Below are 14,533 nucleotides of genomic sequence, written 5' to 3'. Positions count from 1 at the left end.
AGGCCTCAAGAATGTGGAGCCAAGATCCATTTATGATCCATTGACGGTTTCAGCAAGGCCATAATTTTGTTATTTTTTCCTTCCAGCCTCTTTTTCTCTTCTCAGTAGCTGAGGAAACCTTAAAAACCCTCAAATCGGCTGTGTGTTGGCTGAAGAGATCCTTGTTCTGAAGTGCATCCAGGGGAGGAGAGAGAATGTGAGTAGAAATAATAGTTTGTGGCAGTAGAAGCAAAGCAAAGCCAGTCCTGGGACCAGTCCAAGAAAGGGTCTGTCTGAGGAAACAGCCCAGTGTAGTAGGAAGAATAAAGACTCTGGCACTAGAGACCGGTGTCCAACCCCTGCCCCACCAAAATATCTTGACCAAATACCTCGACTTTTCAGAATCCCAGTTTACTACAGAATGGAGACTTAAAAAATACCTAACGTTTTGGGTGCTTTGGAAAGCTCCCAGGTGAGCCTCACCTAGAATCCAAGATGGCCCGGGAGCCTCATTTGCTCTGATAGGATCACCATCTTGGAACCACAGGGAAAAGTCAAAAGAATTGTGAGAGCCTCAGTCTGGCATTCTTGAGCTGGTGAAATAATCTCAGCTCCCATCCACCTACATAGATGGCTCTATGATGAGGCCACTCTATAAACAGGCTACTCTCTGTTATTTGCAGGTAAATGCACTTCTGGTCAATATGACAGCATTTAAAAACATTATCTCACTGGGTTGTAGGTAAATATTATTTCAGATGAATTCATTTAGTCATGAAGTAATATGGGCAAAGGGTACAGCACATAGTAGGTTCTTAACACCTACTATTTGTTTCCCCTTGGTTCAGGACAGATACATAAAGTGTTCCTGAGGTTTATTTATGGCAGGAGTCCCATGGCTACACAGATAAAAAAGAGAAATGTTATTGCTGCTATTTGTTCTTCCAAGCTTAGCCCAAGGCATCATCCCCTTTATGAATTCTTTTTCCCCGGCTACACCACTCAAGCACTGCTTGCTGCCTCCTTTATGCCTCTCCTCTGTTCTCTGTCCTCTGCCCATTTCTGTTGCAGCATGGATCACATTGTTCTGCAATGATTTGGTGAGATGCCTGTGTCTATACAGATGCAAGGTGATAAGCTCCTCAATGGTGAGGGCTGTGTTTATTCATCTTCATACTTCTGGAGCCTGGCACAATGTCTGGCCCATCATAAGTGTCTGATGTTTAGGCCGGGCACAGTGGCTCACGCCTGTAATCCTAGCACTCTGGGAGGCCGAGGCGGGCGGATTGCTCGAAGTCAGGAGTTCGAAACCAACCTGAGCAAGAGAGAGACCCCGTCTCTACTATAAATAGAAAGAAATTAATTGGCCAACTAATATATATATATATATATATAAAATTAGCCGGGCATGGTGGCGCATGCCTGTAGTCCCAGCTACTCGGGAGGCTGAGGCAGGAGGATCACTTGAGCCCAGGAGTTTGAGGTTGCTGTGAGCTAGGCTGACGCCACGGCACTCACTCTAGCCTAGGCAACAAAGTGAGACTCTGTCTCAAAAAAAAAAAATAAATAAAAATAAGTGTCTGATGTTTAATGAATCAATGAAGGAACAAATAAACTAAGAAGGAAATGGGCAGAAAAGAGGGGTAGATGCTGATGGATCCACCTTTGACTTCTTTCTCCCACTCCAGCTCCCATTTCCTCACTTCTCACATCCAAGCTCCTTACTTTTCCTATCTCCCCAGTCTTGCTAGAGATCCTGTCCTAGGCCTCGGGAAGCATCACTTTGGCTTACAGATTAGGAAATTTTGTTCTCACTAGACAGCTGGAGATGTATGTAAATCAGATAATAAAACTTACACCCAGAGTAGCCACATGACATGATTCTGGCCAATGAGACATTCATGTAAGTTGTAGTGTAAGGCTTCTGAGAAAGTCCTTTACAAAGGGACATACTTAATTTGCTTATGTCTTTGCTCTCTGTTCTTCTTATTTGTCTGGAACATGTGTTTAAGTCACTGATCTCTGGCCTGTGTTACCTGCAGCTGAAGCCAATGCCAAACTGATAATCTAGGCTTCATTCTGTTCCTCAGACACACCAAGTTTGGTTCACTCTTAGGACACCAACACTTGCTGTTGCCTCAGCCTAAAAAGCGTTTCTTTTAACTCAACACATGGCTGGTCCCTTCTCAAAGTCAGATGTTACGTTAGAATGTCACCTTCTCAGAGGGTCTTTCTGACCACCCTAACCGAAAATAACTATTCACACTGTACATTCTTTAATAATGTCATCCTGTTTCATTTTCTCCACTGCCGTAATCACCATCTGAAATGCTCTCTTTTGCTTGTTTCTTCTTGGTCACACTCCCCACCCCAATACACACATCAGGGATGTGAGGGCCTTCTCTCTATTTTATTCAGAGCCATTCTAGCTCCATATATCTATGAATAGGGTCCCAGAAAGAAAGATGACTTTGGGAGTTGTACATGAATATATTTTTCCATAGATAATACTGTCATACATGTTGAAAAGGTTTATAATTTTGTGAATTATGGGTTAAATACTGTTTATGACCTAACTACCATATATAACATTGTTTATATGGGATAATGAGTTTCAAGTTCAGTTTCCCTTAATGAGCTCATTATAATCTTGACCATAGATCATCTTGCAGTTTATGCCCATATCCAGAAACGCTCCCTGACTCCCAAATTGTCCAGCTGCTTCCCCACCTTCTATTCATAACAGCTCATCAGATTTTTAACTTCTTGATGAAAATTTTTCTTTGCTTTATCTGAAAAAGATTTAAAAATTTTTTAAAAGAATCCCACTCAATCTCAGGTAGATTTTTAAAAAATTGGCTTCTTGAGTGTCACTACCTATAATTCCTTGCAGGCTCTATCCAATTTCACATCCTGTCTTGTGAAAATTATACTCAAGTCCTTTCAAAGGCACCTCTCCTAATTTTTTTCCCTCCCAAGTGGTTTCTGAACTTCACATCTTTTCCTTGGGTGAGTTTAAAAGCAGCAACATCTTTTTCTTAATCCTTTTGGGACCCTTCCCTCTATTCCAGTTTTCAGTGTGAGGAGCATGGAAGATAATGACGAGACTACAAGTAAGACCTTCACATTTAGGAGAGTAAATCATTTCTTTTACCGGCTAACGAGGCTGGCTTTACATGTAGAAACCACATACAGAGACAACTAGGATAGGGTCATGCTGTTATGCACATCTAGAGAATAAAAAGTAGAGCAGTTTAAGGAAGTAGAGAGTTTAAAAGTTAGGTGGTAAAAGATAAGTCCCCAAAGATAGGTTGGGTAGCATGATAGAGATTGTGGGTTATTTTCCAATATCCATTCTCAGCGTTTCCGTTAGTATAATAAAGCCTGCATTTTATTTAAGGAGGCAATGAGAAAAAAAAAAAAAAGAATACATCCCCTAGCCTTGCTTGCAGTTAGGTGTGACCATGTGATGCAGTTCTGGAAGAGGTTTTGTTCGGAACTGCTTAACGAGAGCTGACCTCACAGAGCAGGATGGCCTTTTGCCCTTCCTCCTCTCTTCCTTTTCCTAGCCTGGAACCTGGACTGATGCTGAGCTCCTGCACTAATCTTGCATCATTAAGCAAGGTTGAGGATGGAAGCCACAACCTAATAATAGGTGACAGAATCATGGTTCCATGGAGCCACCACACCAGTTCTGAACTGCCCATCCTAGGGCTTTTGTTCTGGGAGAGAATAAACCCTGGTGTCTTTAAGCAACTGCTACTTTGAATTTTTTGTTAAATGTAGCCAAATATAAACCTTTCTGATACAGATGCTCACTTGGGAAGCTTTTAAAAATACCCCAATACCCAGGCTGTGTCCCAGACCAATTAAATCAGAAACTCTAGGGACAGAACTCAAGCACCAGCACATTTTTAGGCTTCCCAGGTGATTCCCATGTGCGGCCCAGGTTGAGAATCACTGTTTTAGGCCGAAAGGCCCATTTTTTTGCATGTTCAAGAATCTCTCGAGGGGCGCAATGGTGCTTATTAAAAATGTGGATTTCCAGGCCTCACGCCCCCAGAGGTTTTGGTTCTTTAGGTCTGAGGGTACCCCAGCCAGGTGATTCTGATAGGAGCAGGCTATTTGAAGAAACATTGCTTTAGGCAGTAAGAGAATCTTTGGAAGTTTTAAAGCAAAGAAGTGACAAGATCAGAGGAGTGTTTTAGGAGGATTAGTTTGGATCTAGTGAATAAATTGAAGAGGAGAGGTGAGAGATTGAAGGCAAGGAGACCAACTAGGAGATGCTACAATAGCTGACAGCCTGAGGGGATACATTCCGTGAACTAAGAGGGTGGCCACATAAATGGGAAAAAAAGACACAATGACACTGAAAAAGATAAAACACTGCAGACCTGATTACCAACAGATGGGGTACAGCGTGGGAGGACTTCAAGGTATTCCTAGTGACTGAAGGATACATGAGGGCTTTGGCTTCTCCTGGGTTAGTGTGTATTTCCCCCTTTTGCTCCAACTCTGTCAGATTGGTGTGGATTATTAATTTACTCTGTATCTACAGCTGCAAATGTTAAATTGATTTTTGTTAGCCTGATTGTATCTAGAGTATCCCATTAGGTCAGAAATATTTATTTGCTAAATCAATTCTATTTTAAAGGCTCAAATGCTTTATCCTAATAAGAGTCGATTTCACAAATAAGTTTGGTATTTATGTGTATGTATATATATGCATATATGTGTATATATGCATGTGTATAGGTAAGCAATTAAATGTTTTTCATGAGATTTTAATCTTTTTCTTTAGTCATGTCTTGTAAAGCAAAAGAACTCAAGAAACAGGCAGTATAGTTATTGCTCTGGAGCTGTGGTTTGTATAAATATCTTTCTGGGATGAGAAGGTTAAAGAATAGTTCTAAAAACTGTTCTCAATGCTAAATGATTATTTAACTATTCATATAAAGCCACCAAGCAGAAAGATGTTATGGTGATATTTTATTAAATAACCTAAAGTAAACATAATTACTTTATGAGTAATTCTAAAATACACACTGCCTGCTGATCTGTTGTAATAATGAACAGATTATTTCTATGCCTCAGAAATTGATCATAGGTATGCTCTTCAAGTCCTCTGTTATTTAAAAACCAACATATTGGTTTTAGAGTTATAAAACAGAAAATAATAGCAGTTAAATATAATAAAAATGTCATAAGACATAAACTAATCTAATCTCTCAGTTCTTACTAAAGTCTGTATCAAGGCACAGTTTCTTTTAAGAATAGATTTTAAAATACCAAGTAAACTTAATGAACAAACAAGACACATATATCATCACTGAGCTTGCTACTTAGGGCACAAAGATGAATGAAACACAGTCTTGCTCTGTTACACTTCAGAGTATAAATATTAAAGTGACAATGAATTTTCCAAAAGTTCACTTTAGATTGAATTTTCTCTCTCATTAGAACATCTATTGAGAGGACTCTAACAAGGTGAAAGTCATTAAATCTGTTCAAAACATGAAAAGGCTAAACTTCAACAGGCAATGGGAGAACACTTATCTAAATTCTATATTACATTTAGTCTAGTTGCTAATAATAGCACTCTTTTTTAATCTGGTGCTAGTCAGAACCTCGTCACTTGCTCGAGTATATGCATATGGTCCTTAAGTAACTGTACCACTGAGGGACCACCACCCGCTCAGTTCTCCCATGCACATCAGGGAAAGAAAGTGCCCCATGTGGATCGTCATATACCGCATCTACTCTCCCCAGTATTCTCTCCTGAAGTTGGAATTTTGTTCCACTTTCAGATACTGGCAATTAAATTGATTAGAATAAATTGCTAACCATATTGGAGACTCGGTACCTTTGTGAGCAATCCATGTCATACAGAAAACATTCTATTTCATGGTCACAAACTCCACCCCTAATAGGAGTGAAAATCTTGCAAATGATTAAACACTGGGCCCTGGGACATCAATCTGTGAAAGTGAAGACAGTGTTACTGCTCTTTTAGAATTTGTCTAGCAGGATTTCTGGTTTTCACTGGAAACCCCTCCCCAAATAAAAAGAAAAAAGAAAAAAAAAAAGGAAAGTATAGAGCAATTACAGTTCTAGGCAAAATTCCATCTTCACTGCCCACCTCCACTTTGGGCAAAACAACCCAAAGCATACATTTTACTGCAGGTGGGCCAAGGGAATCTGTTATGGTTTGAATTATATGCCCTCCAAATTCACATGTTGAAGTCCTAACCCCCAGTCCCTCAGAATGTGACCTTTTCTGGAAATAGGGTTATTGCACATATAACTAGTTAAGCTAGCGTGAGGTCATATTGGAGTAGTGTAGGCCCCTAATCCAGTATGACTGGTGTCCTTGTAAAAAGGGGAAATTTGGACATGGACACACAAACAAGGAAAATGCCATGTGAAGCTGAAGGCAGAGATCCTTCACCATGCCAAGAACACAAAAGATTGTCAGCAAACCACTAGGAGCTGAGGGAGAAGCAGGGAGCAGATTCTCCCTTACAACCCTCAGAGGGAACCAACTCTGCTGACACCTTCATCTTAGACTTTAGCCTCCAGAACTGTGAGAAAATTTATTTTTGTTGCTTAAGCCACACAGTTTGTGGTACTTTGTGATGACAGCCCTAGAAAACTACCGTGTTTCCCCCTAAAAAAGACCATAAAATAAGCCCTAGCGGGATTTCTAAGCATTTGCTCAATATAAGCCCTACCCCGAAAATAAGACCTAGTGATGGGCGTGGCTACGCAGTGTATCTGCACAACCCATGCATTTTGTCACCCAACGGTAAAGAAGACAAGCAGCCCTTCTCATCTGCCCCATCGTGACAGCTACTATCCCAGAGGTGACCAGAAATGTACAGGCAGCCCCACCAACAAGGTCGGCTCCCCCTGTCAGGTCCCAGCCATCCTGTGCGTGCTGCAAGCTGAGGCTTTGAGGGGAAAACAACACATCCCATGAAAATAAGCTCCAGAATGTCTTCTTGAGGAAAAATAAATATAAGACCCTGTCTTATTTTTGGGGAAACACGGTAATACAGAATTGTTCTTCCACTGTTATCTTTATGAATAGTATATTCTTTTGGCATAGACATAATTGGTTTTCACTATTTGACCAGTGAAAGTTAAAAATTTTAAAGCAAAACTCCTGTAATAGGGAGGAAAAGTAAAGCACAGAGTGGGCAGCCTGACTTGTCTGCTAGTCACAGGTCTCTTGTCCTGACAGCAGAGGCTGTCCCTGCTCACGTAAGACCTCCCCCATCATGTGAGAGCTGCTTCCGTGGTCTCCAAGCTCTTCTTCCACACTCAACCCCTTCACAGCATTGCTGCTGTCTCAGCCAAAGTATTGACTAAGCTGTGGTTCTCTATTCTCCCACTCCTCACTCTTCCACCTTCTAGCTTCCTAGCAAACAGAACAAGAGTATGGACAAGCAACCACCTAGAGTCAGACTGGAAAAACAGAGCAAAAAAATTAAAAAGAAATCAAAGCCAAAAGCAGTCCTTACAACCTGCCCCTCCCCAAAGGAGGTGGGTAAGGAGAGACAGAAGGACAGAGGCAATAAAAGGAAACATAGGCCTGTTGGTCAGGAAAATCATGGCTGGAGGGAAAAACCTGAAATCTGTGATTATGAATCACTAGAATGTACATTACACTGCTCCAGAGGGCCATTAGGAAATTTAGATGCTTCTTGTGAATGTACTATGCCCAGATTCCGACATTATTTCTGGAATTCAATCATCAAACTTCCTGAAGAGTGCTTATTTTTTCATAGCTCAATTCTGTAAACAAAGTCTATGTGATTCTACATGAATTAACAAGGAATACTGAAATAATGAAGCCAGGAGACAGAAGTCTTTCAGTTCAACCTCATTTAGGTGTGCAGGGAATTTAACAAACTTATCCAATATCACATGGCCTATACCAGAAGTAGGCCAAAAGATTTTGTACATATTATATGATTTATGAAGAATCTAGGCTAATTTATACAAAGAAAATATTTCTAAACTTTACTCTTAAACCTTCACATCTCCATATCATTTTTAAGATTTTCAAAAACAGGCTTTTTGATAGCCATCTGGGAAACTTCAACCTGGAAAATTTCTCAGAACATAAGAAACCAAGGTAAAGAAAAATTTATTCTAGCCAAAATATTTATGTGAAAAATATTTGATGGATTAATATCTTTTTAATATAAATATATGTTGAAAATATGAATTTTTAAATGTCTTAATAATTATGCTAACACTAACCCCTTAAAAATAGCATTTAATGTATTCCAGAGAGTTTCCTAAGTACTTGATCTTCACAATACCATATAATTTGGTCCCATTATGTATTAACCCCATTTGGCTGATTGACAAACTGAGGCAGAGAGAGACGATATCTTTTCCCAATTTCATACTACCTATGAATACCAGCACTGCCTGTCTAGCCCCAAAGTCTATGTACTTAACCAATGTCCCAGACTGCCACTTACCACATTCACACGCAGTCTGTATATGAATTCACACGTGTCCTTTGGAAGTGGTCCGGCCAAGCTTTTATTCAGGTCTAATCTGATTTAGAGTCAATGCTCTTTCCCATCACACTGCTGTCTCTCATGTTATTGTATTTAAACCTCATTTTTTACGATCTGGAGTAAACAATTCTATACTTTGACTCTACTCAGCAGTGTGAGAGAGATGCATTCCAACACGTACCCCACAGAAGCAGCACAGGAGAGGGAATCTTGGCCACCAGCATACCAGCCACGGCATTCACTCCAGAAGATGCCGGCCGAGGGTGTCAGCCCCTCTGAGTCATCCCTATCTTGTGTGCCGTGCTGCTCGCTCTTCACTCTTAGGAGGTGGTGTGGCTGATGGGACAGGCACTGGAACAGGGAGCAGGAGACCCAGGTTCCAGTCTTAAGCAGCCTCGGACTGGCAGAGTGCCAGGGGTGCCATCAGACAGGCTGGGCATGCGGTCCCTGCTTCACATACCTAGCTCACTTAATCCTCTCGACTGCCTCACGATCAGGCATGACAACTAGTTTACAGACGAAGGAACTGTGATTCAGAGACTTAAGTAATTCCATCAAGGTCACTGAGGATGAAATTCAGCCCCAGTCTGACTCCAATATCTTCACGTGTATTCTAGCACGTTGCCTCCAAGGTCACTTAAATCCTCTGAATCTCAGACTCCTCAAATATAAAGTACCATGGAGCCCTGGGGACTCTTCAAGGTGTCTCAGAAGTCATTTGGGAAAAGAAGTCCAGGCAGACAGGGCCCAGGCTGCTGCCTGCTCCTGATATGCACACGAGGACGGACACACACGCACGCGCGCGCGCACACACACACACACACACACACACACACCTGCCAGCAGTGCAGAACGATGCCACTTTGACCTTCCTTATAAATACAGTTCTCTTCACTTTGAAGGGAAGATTTGCCACAAAAAAAAGTTTGGGGACCATTCTGACAAGTGATCTTTAAGACCACTCTTAGCTTTAATATCTAGGAGAAGATCAGAGTGGCAAAGGTATAATAACTTTGGTAAATGATGCCAGTCAGAAGAGACATTGGATTCATCTGGCTAGGTCTGACCAGCGACAGATATCCGATGCCTTTGAAAGAAAAGGCTGTGCCCGAACTCTGCTGATCTAAACACAATTTGAGAAAGTGTTTTGATTGTGTTGGTGAAGATGGCCTTCTTACGCAGGGCCGGTTAGTGAAGAACACAGTCTGAGTTTCCTTCTCTTGTGATCAACACCATTCCTTGAGGTTTTCAACTGCTTAGGGATGAAAGGGATGTAGCATTTGCAGTTCATTTGATTTAGCTCATTGTTATTTCTCTTCTTCTCTGTCTTGCCTCATTCCTTTTACCCTGTCCCCTTTCAAATCTCTCTCCCTCTTCTGGTCCCAAAGCCAGCTGGTAGATAAGGAAAAGTCAGTCTGAACTGATAAAAAATGAGTGAATTCACTTACTCCACATCCTGCCTTTCCCCCACTTGTGTTCCTACACAGAGCATTGGTGCTTAGGTGATAGCTATGAGGTGGCACCTTGATGCATGTGTAGACAGCCAAGTTTTATTTTTCTCTCATTCCTAGAGCTCATACTTTTCAATAAAAGCTGCATGTATAGAAAAGAATAAAGCCAACAAAAGATCAAGTATTAATCATAGTGATGGTGATAATACCTTTTAAAAAAGTTATTGAGGTATATACTCTACATAGCATAACATTCACTCATTTTTAGTGTGCAATTTTGTGATTTTTAATAAATATACAGACTTCTATAACCCTCATCACAATCCAATTCTGAAACAATTCCATCACCCCAAAATGATTCCTTGAGCTCCTCTGCAGTGGCTATCTGTTCCCACCTCCAGTTCCAGGCAACCACTAATCCACTTTCTGTCTCTATAGATATATTTTTTCTGGGCATTTCATGTAAATGGAATCATATAGTATGTGGTATTTTGTGACTGGCTTCTTTCAGTTAGCAAACCCCTTTAAAAGTTCATTCATATTTTAGCACGTATCAGTACTTTGTTCCTTTTTACATGACATGTTTTTGAATGGCTGTGTTATAGAGAGGAAAGAGCATGAATTTCAAAAGCGGTGCAAACATGAGGCTGAATCAAAGCTGTGCCACTTCTTAGCCGTGTGACTTTGAGCAAGTTCCTTAATCTCTCTGGGACCTATTTGTAGAATAAGGATAATGATCCCTCCCTCCGAGAACTATTCTATGAAATAACTAGATTGTGATGGCAGAGAGTGGGGACCTAAGAAATCCAGTCCTTCTCTCTAAATTCCCCAAAACCTTTGCTTTTCTCACCTCTGCTCTAAACTTTAAAGTGAATCCACCGGTCTCCTTACCAGTCTTCACATCAAGCTTGAAATGAGAACCCACATAACAAGCAGTATCAGAAACAGAATTCCGCCAAAGGGAATCACATCCTTCATTAATGGAGCCCAGATGGTGAGAAACTAAAGGGATTTCCTTCAATTATATTGCTGTCATTTTTTATAAAGAACATTAAACTGCATTTAATTATTATTTTAAGTGAGAAAGTGGGTCAAATTCTATCCTAGAACATTTTATGGGATTGGCCTTCCCTTTGCGAGGCTCTGAGAATACTTCAGTTTCCCGTTAATTCTTATAAAACTGCCCCATAACATCAGCCCTCAGACAACACATTAAGCAAGAAGCAAAGGGCTACAAACCCCTGAGTAAATAAAATCCGTCTCAGGCCAGGTACGGTTTGGTAAACACCTGTAGTCCCAGCTACTCGGGGCAGCTGAGATAGGAGGACTGCTTAAGACCAACCTAGGCAAAACAGTGAGAGGCTTGTCTCAAAAAAAAGAAAAAAAAAATCCTCCTCAAATCCTCAAAACTCAACTTTTAGCCAATAATTTCAGAACCTTTCTTCCATGAACCTTTAGAAGAATCTAAATTTCATGTGTGTAGCAAAGTAGATGGACTTGAACTCCTCGTTTGTTTCTACAGTTCACCTTCTCTGATTAGAACATGTTCTCCTTTTGAGTTCCAATTTAAAGGGATCCTAAATATAATTCCACCCTGCACTCTTGACCACAGTTTACAGAGATGCTACCCCTTAGCCCTGAGCATAAAATTTCCTGTCCTAAACCTGCTTTTCCTTCTGAATCATTGTTTCTCTATACTTTAAAATTCACCACTATTCCCCTTCATGTTTCTTATTGTTTTTTCTCCCCTATCTGGGATTTATCATGGCTACATTTCTTCCCCAAACTCCTGAAACACTTAATTCCCTTCCACTTCCCAGATTCTTTTCCTGTCAAGTGCAGTATATTAGTTAAAACAGAAAAGGATAAGGCTTCTCAATATTTACTAAATAAAGTAGGTTCGTAACATATTTTGTTTATCCCTCTCTTCAAAGAGACTAGTACAGTATCTTTTTCATGATATTAAAATGCCTGTTGTGAAACGTAAACTAATTATTAAGAGAGACAACATATGGCTTTCTAATCTTTATATACCAGTAATAGTCACTATGTATATTATTGGTGTTAAAGATGGTGATTCTTTCAAATAGGTAAATAATATGCAAGTCCTACATGTGATCAATCTGCAACATTATCAGGTGAGTCTGACTAATTTGAACTATTATTGTGATAAGGTCATACTCACACAGATAAACAGATAAAGGCTATATCCAGATTGAACCAAACACTTAAACTAATGTATTTGTATAAGGATTTCTGTGTTTCCTTGCTCCCTAAGTACTTATCTTGAAAATAGGAACTGATAACAAAATCCATGGCTAACTTTTCTCCCAATATTAGGAGATCAAGAAGGAGTAGGTGGGGTCCTAGGAGCGAAGTTTTCACTCACTGTTGTTACCTAACATAGGCTTAGGAATCCATAAATATAATTTAAAAAATGGGTGGACAAAAGCAGTTTAGGTTTACCAAGATTTGTGAATTTCTCCAATCTGCAAAAATTGTTTCTTATGTTTAAACTTACCCTTCCATATCGCTACAGTGAAGAGAGTAATTTATATCCAAGACTTTATTTTAGGGATTTTATTTTAGGCAATATCATAGGAATTTATCTTGTGGTATAAATAGTAAATCTGGGATTTAGCAAAGATTTTTCTCTCTATAGCACAGGCCTTTTGTTCAGCAGCAGATGACAAAATAATCTTGAGGCATGATGATTTAATTTCAGTTTGATGCCCAAACATCCCCCCAAATCTTAATCTCCAAATTCCAGCATGTGGTCAGTATAATAGAAATTGCTTTTTAAAAGATCACTGAAAGATTCCAAATCATACATAAATCATGTGTGTGTGTGTGTGTGTGTGTGTGTATACACACATGAATCTCACAGCCTTCAAATTATGGTGTGGCCTATAGTTTGAGTATAGCTCTCTGGAGATACCGACCTCAGGGTGACTGGTTAAAACCTCACATTTGGAGAGATCATCTCTGAGGCCTTGGCCACATAAAATTCTATCAGCATCCATGCATCATGTATAGGAATTAACCACATAATGCCAAGAGTCTCCTACCCTGAGATGGCAGCCAGTTTTTGGTGTGCCTGACGGGCCATTTCACATCCTTTGGTTCTGGTCTTGTGCATTTCCGCCCTTAGTGAGGGGCAGCTGACTGAGACGTCCCCAATAGAAATGACCAACTCTCGGTACAGGGCCACTTGCGTGTTGAACTCTTGGACAAGCTGTAAAAGAAGCGAGTTTCTGTCACCAAACATTTATCATCAGAAAGTTTCCTATTTCGTTGTACATAAACAGGGGCTTTCACTGACCCCTGAGCCACTTCCGCAAATCTCCAGCTCCCCAAATCTTCAGCCAAGGAGCCTAGTAATTGTTTAAAGCTTACAGCACGAACATGGCAAGTCTCTGTGTCCAAGGTATGTGTTTATTTCTCATCGGCAAGCCTGGGCATGGAAGCTCTATTTCCAGACCTACTTGCCCCCACCCATTCAGACTCAGTTTCTGAAGAGCAAGAGCTTATTTGGAGAGTGATCATGCCACTCCCAGGTCAACAGAGAATGATGCTGGGAACTCTCCCGAAGACGCTCCCGTCAGCTGCTGCTAGGATATGAATTCGAAGTTGCAGGGGTGGGGTGGGGGTGGGGGAGAGGTAGACCAAAAGTGGGGTGAGATAGGCAAACCATTCATCTCCTATCGGGCAACTGAACCTCTCCTGCTGTGAAGCCTGCCTGGAAGACCAGCCATAGCCTCTCGCTGGAACCTTCGTCCCCTCCGCAGCGCCCCGTGCTCTCTGTTTTGGTTTGTTTGCTACTGTCTCCCCACAAAACTGCACCTCCACCTCCCCATTCCGTCCCTCCCTGGTCAGCGAGCCAGTTCATCGTGTCTTTTGCATCCACCATTCTTCTTTGAGCAGGCAGAAGTACAACCTACAGCCGCTGACCCCCGAGACCCTTGCTGTGGCACTTCTCTCCGCAGGGCCATTACGACCCGGGTGTCACCCCGAATCTGGGGGACTGCAGACTTAAAAATAGTACCTGTGCACGTGATCGGCATGGAGGAGCTGAGGGTGGGGGAGTGGCTGGCACTCATGCAAATGATTAACATACACGACTCCCCCCACCCCCTCTCAAAATAAAAAAAGAAAAAGAGGCGCAGTTTTTACCCACCATCTTGCAGTCGTCCAGGGCTCGCTGGGTTTTGTGAGCGCTCTCGGAGCCGCTGCCCCTGCGCTCCCAATCCCCGCTTTGCAGCGGGGGCTTGCTGATCTGGAAGATCGAGGAGCGGGTGGACCGGCTGGGGCGCTTTTTGCGCCCATTCGGTGCAGAACTCATGCATACACATCCACCAAGCCGAAGCCGCTGGTGCAGTGCGCCCCGGCGCGGGCGGCCCGGTCGTTGCCCTGCGCGCCGCCGCCAAGCAGCCGGAGCCGGACCCGAGGCGCGCGGTTCACAGGGTTGGGACTGGCTGCGCGGGTCGGTAACCTTCAGCTTGAAGGAGAGCCGGGGAAGCGCTGGCTGTGCCGTGCAGCATCGCTTCCACTAGCAGCGAGGAAGGG

At 41.8% G+C, this 14,533-nt stretch overlaps 1 protein-coding gene and 1 non-coding gene across 4 annotated transcripts in view; one reads left to right on the top strand and one right to left on the bottom strand.

The window, feature by feature from the left end:
* RGS7BP (regulator of G protein signaling 7 binding protein) overlaps nucleotides 1-14,309 on the bottom strand; it is a 102,837-nt gene extending 88,528 nt beyond the window's left edge. For 2 of the 3 annotated variants that reach the window (XM_012784067.3, XM_012784068.3), the window contains exons 1-2: nucleotides 14,145-14,309; nucleotides 13,036-13,202 (exon numbers count right to left, since the gene is read on the bottom strand). In XM_012784067.3, coding sequence (XP_012639521.1) covers nucleotides 13,036-13,202; nucleotides 14,145-14,309 — 332 coding nt within the window. Of the gene's footprint in view, nucleotides 1-13,035; nucleotides 13,203-13,289; nucleotides 13,385-14,144 lie in introns of those variants that run through there. The other variant, XM_076008051.1, reaches the window with a different exon arrangement.
* Nucleotides 5,973-6,034, top strand: LOC142874186 (U7 small nuclear RNA). Its single transcript, XR_012922005.1, has one exon. It is a non-coding gene; the product is annotated as a U7 small nuclear RNA (small nuclear RNA).
* Nucleotides 14,310-14,533: the final 224 nt, after the last annotated feature.

This window comes from Microcebus murinus, chromosome 11, assembly GCF_040939455.1.
Source record: "Microcebus murinus isolate Inina chromosome 11, M.murinus_Inina_mat1.0, whole genome shotgun sequence".
Lineage (NCBI taxonomy): Eukaryota > Metazoa > Chordata > Mammalia > Primates > Cheirogaleidae > Microcebus > Microcebus murinus.
This window is presented reverse-complemented; position numbering and strand designations above follow the sequence as displayed.